This window comes from Gekko japonicus, unplaced genomic scaffold (assembly GCF_001447785.1).
Source record: "Gekko japonicus isolate JY-2015 unplaced genomic scaffold, Gekko_japonicus_V1.1 scaffold980, whole genome shotgun sequence".
Classification (NCBI taxonomy): Eukaryota; Metazoa; Chordata; class Lepidosauria; order Squamata; family Gekkonidae; genus Gekko; species Gekko japonicus.
Genome location: NW_015177037.1, coordinates 620,538 through 632,949, shown reverse-complemented (window position 1 = coordinate 632,949; position 12,412 = coordinate 620,538). Strand labels below are relative to the sequence as shown.

General features: G+C 46.0%; 1 protein-coding gene across 1 annotated transcript in view; it reads right to left on the bottom strand.

Annotated features, from left to right (window-relative positions):
* The window catches only part of CELSR3 (cadherin EGF LAG seven-pass G-type receptor 3), a 169,046-nt gene that overhangs the window by 16,478 nt on the left and 140,156 nt on the right, over positions 1-12,412 (bottom strand). The window contains exons 41-46 of the mRNA XM_015427973.1: positions 10,540-10,692; positions 5,758-5,840; positions 3,900-4,047; positions 1,978-2,091; positions 1,437-1,514; positions 763-858 (exon numbers count right to left, since the gene is read on the bottom strand). Of these exons, the coding sequence (XP_015283459.1) occupies positions 763-858; positions 1,437-1,514; positions 1,978-2,091; positions 3,900-4,047; positions 5,758-5,840; positions 10,540-10,692 (672 nt within the window). The remainder of the gene's footprint in view (positions 1-762; positions 859-1,436; positions 1,515-1,977; positions 2,092-3,899; positions 4,048-5,757; positions 5,841-10,539; positions 10,693-12,412) is intronic.

The following is a 12,412-nucleotide window of genomic DNA, read 5'->3' as shown; positions in this document are numbered from 1 at the left end:
CTCCCTCCCTCCCTCCCTCCCTCCCCCCAGACTTCACCTCCAAATCTCCAGGAACTTCCCAACTTGGAGTTAGCAGGCACTCCTATCCTCCCTGCCAAACGTGAGTAATCATCCAAGGGGCAGAAGAGGGTCTGATCTGCACCATGTATATGTAGAGGCCCTATATGCATGGGATCTTACACTGCTGTGCTGCTGTGGCAACTGTATTCCACATGTGCTGTATAAAGATCCTGGATGCAGCACACACACATGGGAGTATTCTAGGCTTTTGTACAGGCTGTGGCCCAGGCAATGCAAACTGAGCCTTCTCCCACTGGACTCTGAAGACTAATGCAAGTACAGACACCTATAGGCCATGGCTACAATTTTGACACTGGTGTTTCCTGGGGCAAATGATCAGACTCTGGAATAACAAATGAGACAGCTGGGAAAATATTCCAGTAAATCCAAATTATTTATCAACCAGAACAGCAGAGACCACCTATTGGAATGCTCGCCCCAGTAATAGAACAATCACTCCCATACATAGACAATCATCACGTTGAAATTGTGTGGTTATTTCCTTGCTGTTCTAGTGTTCTAGTATGTTTCTTCCTGTTTCTTCCCCCGGGGGCAGTACTCAACCATACAATACCTGTCAGTTCTGTGATGTGAGCAAAATCATGCAATTCTGTTGATTATGTACCTCACCTGTTTTGTTAGAATGAGGACAGAAAAGAATTGGGCTCTCCTAGATTCCTGTTCCCATCCTCTTTTCCTTACCAGGTCAACAAAGTTGGATCTCCAAAGTTCAGGAATATCTTTGAACTGTTTGAACATGCCCTTCAGGTTAGCAAGAATAATGACAGCTAAAATAGCCTAGGAAAGAAACATAAAACACAGGAAGATTTAGGGCATGAGTCCTAAATACCTAAATACCCAAGTACAATAGCAATTCTTTCTCAGACAATAACATAACACCCTTTTGTGATAGATCAAGATGGGTAGCCATCTTAGTCTGTCTGTAGCAGTAGAAAAGAGCAAGAGTCCAATAGCACCTTAAAGACTAATAACATATGTGGCAGGGGCTGAGCTTTTGTGACTCACTGCTCACTTCTTCAGATACCTGAAGTTGTTATCTGAAGTAGTGAGCATGAAAGCGCATACCCTACCACAAATTTTGTTAGTCTTTAAGGTGCTACTGGACTCTTATTCTTTTCTACTATAACAGCCTTTGTTTAATTTGAAAGGAAGACTTTTGATCTTAGAGGAGGAAAACCCTAAGAGAGATATTTATCTATTAATTTATTTATAGACTACCTTTGCCTACATACAGATACAGGCTGTTGTCGTCTTGCAGAGGCTATATGAGATTGTGATGGCTCACATAATGGGCCCAGAGTACTATCACTAATCCCCCCCAACAAATGAAACAAAAGACAGAATGTTAAACATACTTTGGGAAGTTCATAGAAAAGCTCCCCAATCTTCAAGATGGTCGCAAGGATGATAAGGCAAGAGACCAACCCAGCCACCTGTAGACAAGAAAATAGAGATAACTGAGTACAGGGAGGAAGGCAAAAATTTGAAACTGCAGAGATCAAATGTGTTCCACTGTGACTTTTAACTACCTCCCAAGTGTACTCTCTGCAATAGCACTCTAATGCCTACCAGTCTGATGAGCAAATAATGGTCAAGCAAACACTCTGATGGATGTGGAATGGTATCATGTAGCCCGATCTCGTCAGATCTCAGAGGCTAAGCAGGGTCGGTACTTGGAAGGGAGACTACCAAGGAAGATTTTGCAGAGGAAGGCAATGTCAAACTACCTTTGCTTAATCACTTGCCTAACCCTATAAGGGTTGCCATAAGTTGGCTGCAACTTGACGGCACTTCACACACTCACAAACATTCTGACGCATTCCCTCACCCTGACCTCTCCTATACTCTGACATCTGCTTTTACCAGGAAAAAAATACTTGTCAATTTGGGACTTACCTGGCTATGGCCTCCTGTGCTCTCCTGCACTAGGGAGCGGGACATAGAGCAGCTGATGCTGTAGCATTGGAAGAAGGAACCCACAAAGTTACTGAGCCCCAGTGCTATCAGCTCCTGCAAGAGATTTCCCATTGAGAAGGGATGAGAGTTTGTATAGGCCTGCTTGCCCAGGTTCCAAGGCCTGGATCTCCCAGAGAAGAACAAGTCCAAAACCAAGATGCTTTCAGAACCAAAGAGCCTCTTATCAAATAGCAAATCAAATTAAAATCCCAGTGCACAAAACACAAGGATGTCATATAGAGCAACATCTGCAAATCACATTAGATTTGAGGGAAAAATACTACTCAGATGCAGTTTTAATTACACCTTTATAATACTAGGCAGAGAAAACAGACCATCTATAATAAATGAAACTTCATGCATGGAGTGAATAATAAATACACAAATGTAAGAGAAAAGTCCAACAACTCCCAACTTTACAGTCACTCAAAGGACTGTATAGACACAACTTTGAATACATGGGAGGGGTATAATCATATTTGCTGCTCTCCTCTAAACCTCCAGTTCTGCACAGTCCCTACATGTATATTTATATTTATTTATTTATTTTTCGCATTTATACCCCGCCCTCCCCAGTGGGCTCAGGGCGGCTAACAAGGGCAAGGTAAACCATGCCATAATTAAAACAAACATACATAACAGTTTAAAAACATCATAATACAATTTAAAAACATCCAATACTTAAAACAACGGTGCTCAGACTTCCAATGTTATAGGTCCAAAGAGGGCATCAGTGCAGTTCCGGTGGTGCTTCCAATGGTGTTTACGTCCACAGGAGAATGGCTTAGATCTTCTTACAACATCCAGGTATTTCAGATGTTTCCTCAGGGCCTCATCAACCCTGACGGTGATGGTATAGTAGGGGCGGCAGCTCCTACTCAAAGGCCCGGCGGAAGAGCTCCGTCTTGCAGGCCCTGCGGAACTGCATAAGGTCCCGCAGGACCCGGATCTCCCCCAGGAGCTCATTCCACCAGGTAGGAGCCGCCACCGAAAAAGCCCTGGCCCTGGTTGCAGCTAGTTTGGTGTCCTTGGGGCCCGGGATAACCAACAAGTTTTGGGCCCCCGACCGTAGTGCTCTTGGGGGAACGTACGGGGAAAGGCGGTCCCTCAGGTAGGCTGGACCCCGGCCATATAGGGCTTTATAGGTAAGAACCAGCACTTTGAAGCGGATCCGGTATGCTATCGGCAGCCAGTGCAGCACTTTCAGCACAGGCTGAATGTGGTCCCTTCTAGAGAGACCCATCAACAGCCTGGCTGCAGCATTCTGCACCAGCTGCAACTTCCGGATTTGTGACAAGGCAACCCCATGTAGAGAGCGTTGCAGTAGTCTAGCCTCAAGGTGACCGTCGCATGGATCACTGTGGCCAGGTCATCGCGGTTAAGGTAGGGGACCAACTGCCGTGCAGGTATGCATCTGTCCAGGCCATTGGGAAACAGGCTTCTGGTTGCACAGAGAGAACCCTACGAACATACAGTTGATAGGCTCTGTGTAGACAACCAACTCAACACTTGGAGGTCAGTAGTGGGGACAAAACTTGTTATCCCCTCTTCCTTGCTGTCAAAGAAATACCTCTGCACAATCCTAATTGCTGCACGGCTTGCGTTTGCAGTGCTGACTCACAGTGACTCAGCAAAATGACCCTCATAAATCCTTCTGTTTATTACCTTACTCATGAGTTTCTGATAACCAGGCACAGACCAAAACACAATAAATGCCATAAATTATCAGCATCTGTAAGCAACCAATTCATGAGAATAGAAATGTCCCTCTTAAGTTCTTCCTAGAGCGTCTCCACCTCTGGTCTGTAGCTTTCCCCATTTATTCTATGACGTGAAAAGAACAACAGAAGGAAGGACTTTACCTGGTTGCTGTCCACAGTATAGCCATGCCTGAGGGCAAAGATCTTGCCAAGTGAGATACAAATGACATAACCAACCATAGCGATGGCAAAAGAATTGCCCACAACCTTCCCAAAATAGTTTACATTGGGGACTTCAGGGGGTCTCATCCTGTAATTAAAGAAAAAGCACAGCTGCAACAAGCGATTTCTGCTTCAGGTACAGCACAGGCCAAGCCTAAAAAAGAAGAAGTCTATTGCCCAGAGTAAGGCCCTTTCTGCATGTATACTTCACCTGGGATATACAATCATGTGACAATGTTTCCAATTGTTCATTCCGCAACCCGTTTTCTCCATGTCAGGTCAATGCTGGGGTTTCCTCAGGTATTTTGCGTATTTTCCTCAGAGCACTTATAGGGCAATTTTATTTTCAAGCCAATTGCAAGTTGGCTTGCTCCCATGTGAAAAACGCTGGAATTGGTGATTGGTGAACATTCTCCTCTGTATCCATGCCGCCTTCTACCTTTCCCATCCCACTCCTCTCTGGTCACAATAATTTTTTTGTTATAATAGAGACGGCATTAGTGCATTAATGTGAACAGCTAAGTGCTATTATTGTAGAGGATTATACGTGTGATAATGCGTTAATGCGTTATTTTAAAGGCAAGTATTCACCCATTGGCAATTTTTATCATCCTTATTTGAGTCTGGATTATTTTAATTTCCCTCCTGTAACCTCTGAGCCTGCCCTCAAGTCATCCCTTCACTTGCATTATTCCAATGCCATCGATGTTCGCTAATGTTCACTACCAAGATAAGTTCAAAAAGTTCCTGCTCTCCTGCCAGTTGGCTAAATTCTTCAGCAGTACACATGATTTCATGCCCCCCCTTGCCTTTTCCTGCCTTTGGTTTTAGTAATCCCATTTACCTCAGGCTATCTTTACTGTCCCCTTCCCCCAGGGTGAGATGTAATTTTTAGTACTATTGGGCTTGTGATAATGCACTAATTTAAATGCCATGCAGTGGGGGGAAACTTTCATGTTATTTTGCTGAACATATCACTCTTATTTGTAGTTATTGCATTGGACATTCATCAGCACATTACTCAAAATGGCACAGGATAACACATGATCGGTAACCATGTTGCAGCAGTCTTTTTAAAGGGGTGGGCTGAAAAATTAACGGGAAAACACCAACCCACCCTGGGTGGGGGAAGTGGGAGGTTTAACAAGTGATGTGTTGGGTGAGTGATCTCAATTTAACACTAGTGCACAGTATTGCTAATGCACCTGCACATATTTTAAAAAGGGGGGAGATGATCTGATGGCAGCAATGATTACATCGCTGATGTCTGCCACCCTCAAATTTTAAAACTGAATGTTATGAGCCATTGCAAACAGAAAAACAATTAATTTAAAGCAGGAGATAGTAAGGAGAAACAGGACAAGGTGAGGAGCGCTCTATTCCAAGCCAAATCCAAAACTTGGAGTTTGACCACACAAAAGATTGGGAGTAAGGAGCTGTGGTGGCTCAAGTGCTTAAGACGCTGAACTGCAGGCTGTGGAAGGTCGGTAGTTCAGCAGTTCGAGACCCGAGTTGCCGCATGACGGAGTGAGCTCCCGTCTCTAGTTCCAGCTCCTGCCAACCTAGCAGTTTGAAAGCAAGAAATTGCAAGTAGATAAATAGGTACCACTTCGGTGGGAAGGTAACAGCGTTCCGTGTGCCTTGGTGTTTAGTCGTGCCGGCCACATGACCACGGAAATGTCTTTGGACAGCGCTGGCTCTTCGGCTTTGAAATGCGGAACAGGCCTAAGTCTGAAAGAGCTTCTGGAAACAAAGCACTTTCATGGGGGGGGGGGAAGAAACAACAAAAGGCACTCACCCACTGGGGATGTCACCTACAACACTAACCCCAAAATTTGCATACAGTTTGGCACCATAGGAAATCGCTGTGGAGATGATGATCTGAAAAGAGGAGACAGGGTGACATAAGGCATTATCTCTGTTACACAGTAATTCTCTCAATGTTCAATGCCATTGGAAAAGGGCACAAGCAAAAATGGTCTTCAGAAGTGCAAGAATGGTGTGCCTGGCGGATCAAAGTCACAGGCAATCATTACAGAAGGGCTCTTTTTGTAGCAGTAACTCCTTTGCCTATTAGGCGACTCACCCCTAATGTAGCCAATCCCCCAAAAGCTTACAGAGCTCTTCTTACAGGGGCTACTATAAGCTCTTGGATGATTGGCGACATTAGGGGTGTGTCGCCTAATATGCAAAGGAGTTCCTGCTACAAAAAGAGCTCCGAGGGAACAAGGGTAGGGTCTATTCTATATTACAGGAAAGGGGCAAAGGTGGTGGGAATCTAATCTCCATGATCTATTCTTCATATAAAGAACCAAAAAAAGGGCTAGGGATAGCAGTTGGTGCTGTGGAAGGGAATGGGGAATTCCTTCACATGGCTCTCCTTCTTTACCTCCTATTAAAATTTCATCCTGATCAAGGCTTTTTACCAATTAGAATTTAGAGGTCTATGGCTATAGGGCTGGTTTCACTGTCTCTGAATAAAATGGGTATGTCTAGATCTAGGTGTATTGCTAGCTGAGGACTAAACAACACAATACTAGAGAGATCCAGGACTGGAAGTGAAGAAGCCATAAGGAAGAAGGATTGGACTCAGCCCCACCCACCCAAGCCATTTCCCAGTAAAAATTGCCTCCCATTCAGAAAAGCTGCTGCTATTTGTTAAGTAATGAAAAAAAGACACATACAATGCTGACAGAATCAACACCGGGAGATTAAAACAAGGGGCATGAACTGTCTGCTGTACCACCGCTGTTTTTTTATTCCCCCAGGTTCAGAAAGTCAATAACTTAATTTGTGGGTTTCAAGTGGGTAGCAGTGTTAGTTTGTTGTAGTGGGGGGGGGGGGAAATTGAGTCCAGTAAGCACCTTAAAGACCAACATTTTTTCCCCCAGGGTATATGTTTTTATGAGTTAAAGTTTTCTTCATCAGATACTTCACATATATGACAAAATGAGCTTTGACTCATGAAAGCTTATGCCCTGGAAAATTCTGCAGGTCTTTAAGGTGCTAGTGGACTCATAAATTGTAGTGCTGATCCATATTAGTTACTGAATATCCTGGTTTCTGAACAAACAAGCCAGGCCAAAACTTTCTAGATCTGTGTAGGCAATTCCTGGGCCAGTGTTCCCTCTAAATTGTGCACATGACTGGCCACTCATTAACACAGGAAGCCCTGCTCAGCAGCAATTTGGAGCCATGCAGATTTTGCCCATTTTAAGATCACAGCAGTTATTTTCTGCTCAGGATGTGAATTGTTCTGCTCAGTGTGTGTGAGGGGAAATTAGAGGGAACATTGCCCCTGGCATGCATGCAGAACACTGGAAAACCAGACCATTTCACTTGGCACCTTAGGCCAGATCCCTGCTCATGCAACCAAGATACTGGCAGCACTGCTGGTTCCAACAGCATGGGAGAAGACAACAGGCACAGTTTAGGTCTGTCATTGCTTCCCAGACTTGCACAGCATCAAGTGAGTCCAAGGTGAATCCTACAAGCTCCACCAGTGTCACCTGGACTTGACTTCCTCCAAGTGTATCTGGTCAAGGATAGCCCTCATCTCCCTTCCCCCTGCTTTGTTTGCTGGAACACCAACATCCTCACAGGTAGACATTGCATGATTTCAGCACTTGAGCCAGAAAGGTTGCCTGCGCCCAGGGGTCTTTTAAGGCCGGAGCACTGCTCTGGCAGCCCAGGAGCCTGCGCTAATGGCGGCAAGCCCCGCCCCTAGCTCCCCGCGCCGAAAGCGCTGTGGCTCAGGGGAGGCTGGAAAGCCCCGCATCCCCTGGGCCCACGCAGGAGCGCTGTGGCTCGGGGGAAGCCGGAGAGCCCCGCCGTTGCATCCCCCGGCCCCCGCCAAAGCTGTAAGTAAGGGATCCGCGGGGGTGGGGGTGGCAGGGGCTTGATGGGGGGTGGTCTTTTTCCTCGTTCCCTCCTTCTTTCCTTCTCTCTTTCTTTCCCTCCTTCTCTTCTCTTTTCCTCCTTTCCCGCTTTCCCTTCTTCTTCCCTTCTCTCTCTTTCTTTCCGTCCTTCGTTCCTTCTCTTTCTTTCCCTCTTTCCTTCCTTCTTTCCTTCTCTCTACTCTCTCTCTTTCCTTCCCTCTTTCCTCCTTCTGTGGCCCAACTCTAGTGAGAAGGGGTTTAAACTTTAAATCCCTTCTCTCTTCGCTCCCCCCCCAGGCCAGCTGGGGAAGAGAAGGGGAGGCTTTTGAAGATGCCTCCCCCCCTTTTGCTTCCCCTTCTGACACAACTTCCAGTGATTTCAGGGGGTGTGGCATATGCTAATAGCCTAGTCGCTCATTAGCATACCATATGCTAATGAGCTCCTGCAGATCTTTTTCTACGAAAAGACCCCTGCCTGCGCCTATCTAGATGATCATCCAGCCTCTTCAGTGAGCCAGAATTAAGCTGAAGCCTGACCACCTTCAGAGCAAAATCCTTGTGCTAACTCTGCTCTGACTTCCCATCACTAATTGATGGGGGCTATATAAATGCAAAATTGCTGTGCGGGTTTCAGGGATGACAATAAAAATCAGGTCCCTTGCACAACCACCAAGAGCTAGATCTATGAGAGAAAGAAGACTATGTTGTGGAATTTTAACTTTAGAAGTAAGTTGCTCAGAATGTTTGACTAAGTAGGCCTGAGAGTTTGATTTTAGCTTTCTATGTAAATCTGCAATCATGCATTTTCCTTATTGTTCCAACTAAATTACGGTTTGCAGCCTTGAGAACAACAACATAAATAAATGGCTTTATGCCCAGGATAAATCCCAGAATGAGGGGAACAGAGTTTGAAACAATTACTCTTTGGGAAAGTATTAACCTATTCTCAGAGGTGTATTACACTGTGTCTTTAGAAGAAATGAATTAGATGGTTTTAAAAAGTCATGTGAGGCTCACGTAATTGTGTCTATATTAGGCAACCATACCCTAAAACCAAAAATCTCTCAAATTTGGGTAGCAATGAGACTATCTTACCTCTTCTGCAAAGGTTTAGGTAAGAATGCTAGAAATTGCATTTTATTTTTAAATTTAATCTAGGTAAGATAGGGATGGCATGTCTGCCTTTTTACTTCCAATCTCATTTATACACACTAGCATTCTCTCTTTTTTTTAAAAAAACCACATTTTTTATTGTTTTTCTAAACTACATACACACCTATAGGCTTTGGGGATGGAAACAAACTAAAACTATGAGTAGCAAGAGATCGTTAATACAATTGTTTAAAATAAGGATAATTCCCTATTGCCAAAACTTACACTCTACCAAAGCATACACTCTAACCAAATTTGTTTGTGAACACTCGCTCAATCTTCTATATAACTATTGTATAGAACAGGGGTGGCGAACACGCGGCTCTCGAGCCGCATGCGGCTCCCGGCCAAAATTAATGCGGCTCTTTGCCTCTTATCATCATTTTGTATATTGTGGCTCTGTCGCGTTCCTCCTTGGTCTTGGGGGTGGCGCCCCCAGTGGCCGTTGTGGCACGACGTGAGTGGGCCCCGTGAGGAGCGGCGTGGCTCTGGAGGTGAGGGTTTGGAAAAGACGGGGTAGAAGAGGACCTCAGAATGGCAGGGGGCGGGGTTGAGTGCACCCCTGGCGCGTCTCCGTCTCTCTCTCCGTTCTCTCGCTCTCTGCCAGTCGCTCCGTGTCGCTCCTCCCCGGTCCCTTCTTACGCCCGCCTTTTATTTCCTCCCCCCTCCCACTCCCGGGCCACACCACTCTTCCACTCCCGGCCCCGCCCCCCCTTTAACAGAGGAGACGCGCGCCGCCGGGTAGACGCCCACCGGACACGCGCTCCCTGTCATCCGGTCGCCGTTGAGGCCGCGCCGCCGGCCCTGTTCCCCTGTCGCAGCTTCTGTCACGCGTCTCGGGCCGAGGCTCTCGCCCCCGCGCCCGAGCGCGTCCTGCGGTTGTCTCGTGCAGCCGGGCATCTTCTGGGGAGGTTCGGCGTTGGGGCGCTGCCTCCCTCTCCCGGTCTTCGGCGCTGGCGTCGGCCAGTAAGTCGGGGTGTGGGGAGTTCCACTGCGTGGTGTGGCTCTCTGACTCTCACAGTTTAAAATTTTGGCTCTTTTTGTCGAACTTGTTCGCCACCCCTGGTATAGAAGATTGAGCGAGTGTTCACAAACAAATTTGGTTAGAGTGTATGCTTTGGTAGAGTGTAAGTTCAGGATTATTAGTTCCTGATAATTATCAGACCAATCAGTGCAATTGTGATTCTTGTTTACTTACTTAAAAATAATTAGATTTTTAAAATAAAGTTCTTAAAAGATTGCATCGAGTGATTCCTGGCTCAGTTGCAAGGTTTGCACCAAGACCTAGAATAAACTTCTAAGCTTTCTTCAGTCATGACACTGGTACTTGCAATGAGAGATCATTAGAGAGATCTTTCATCACACAGCCTTTTGGTTGAGTGGTTAATGTGATGCTCTAGAACAGTTACTTCCAGTTTCTATGTCCTTATTTAAAGCAATGACCCTTGTGAGAGGGATACATTCCATAACAAGCATACAGAGACAACTGCAAAAAAGAATTCCCTATTTAACATAAAGGCCCAGACTTTCTGTCTGCTGCCCAGCCTTACTGTGAGCAGTTCCACAGGGATGGGCAGTGGAAGCTTCTTGGCAAATCTGTCATTGAGCATCTTCACCAGCAGAATGCAAACCAAGGCAATTAATGAAGTGATCAAGGTGCCAATGTTGGTCTCTGGCAATCGTTTGCAGATTTCCACAAAAGTCTGTAGAGAAAGAACAAAGCAGGGGAAGTGTCTGTGCATGATGGCGCATACTGGGGATAACCCTCCCCCTAAGAAGCCTGTTTTCTCTCTTTCTGGGAGCATCCTCTGCTACAGTTCAAGATGTGTGTGTGTGTCTGTGTGTATGTATATGATTCTCAACTCAGCAAGGCTCTTGGGAAATGGAAGCAGCACAAAACTGAAATGCTACTTTGGTATAATTCCATGCCATTATTTATTTATTTATTTTATTCAATTTATACCCCGCCCTCCCCGCTACGCGGGCTCAGGGCAGCTTACAAAGAGGCATGCGCCAATATAAAAACATATTTAAAATCATTTAAGATCACTACAATACAAATAAAATCACATTAACCAATTACTAAATAAAGTGCTCTAGGTGTTATTTCCCAAGATGGCGTATTTCACTGCTCTATTTCCACTGCTCTGTTCCTCAGCATCATCTGCTCCAGGAACCACTGATGTTCCCTCTTCCAGGGCCAGGTTAAGATGGACAATAGTGATGGTACTGTTAGTGGCGGCTCCTACTCATACGCCTGGTGGAAGAGCTCCGTCTTACAGGCCCTGCGGAACTGTACAAGGTCCCGCAGGGCCCGGATCTCCACCGGGAGCTCATTCCACCAGGTAGGAGCCGCCACCGAGAAAGCCCTGGCCCTGGTCGCGGACAGCCTGGCCTCTATGGGACCTGGCATTGCCAGGAGATGTTGCGTCCCAGACCGAAGTGCTCGCGGGGGAACATATGAGGGAAGGCGGTCCCTTAGGTAAGCATTAGTATCCTAGCTTCTGCTGAAATTCTGTGGCTTATAGAATCATAGAATGTTAGAGTTGGAAGGGACCTTGCAGGTCATCTAGACCAACCCCCTGCACTCTGCAGGAGCATAGCCAAAAGATAGCCCTACAACATACCCGAAAGATGGTCGTCCAGCCTCCGCTTGAAAACGTCCAGCGAAGGAGCATCCACCACATCCTGAGCAGTGTTCCCTCTAAGCTGAGTTAGTGTGAGCTAGCTTACAGTTTTCTAGCCTCCGGCTCACACATTTTTGTCTTCACTCAGGAAGGATGGCTCCAGAGCAAACTAATTTATGCAAGAGCCAAATTGCTCACTCACAGCTTTAATGCCAGTAGCTCACAAAGTAGAATTTTTGCTCACAAGACTCCACAGCTTAGAGGGAGCATTGCTCCCGAGGCAGTCTGTTCCACTGCTCAACCACTCTTACAGTTAGGAAGTTTCTCCTGATATTTAGCTGGTAACGACTCCCTTGTAATTTCCACCCATTAGATCTAGTCTTGCAATCCGGAGCAAGAGAGAAGAGATCTGCTTCCTCTTCTACATGACAGCCCTTCAAATACTTGAAGACTGCAATCATGTCCCCTCTAAGCTAAGCCTGCTCATTCCCAGGCTAAACATACCCAACTCTTTCAGCCTTTCCTCATAAGACTTGGATTCCTACCCTCTCACCATCCTGGTTGCCCTCTTCTGGACACACTCGAGCTTGTCAACAGCCTTCCTAAAATGTGGTGCCCAAAACTGGACACAGTACTCCAAGTGAGGCCTGACCATAGCAGAATAGAGTGGAACTACCACCTCCCGTGATCTAGACACAATGCTTCTGTTAATGCATCCTAAGATTGCATTAGCTTTCTTTGCAGTCATATCGCACTGCAGGCTCATGTTTAGCTTGTGATCAACCAGAACACCTAG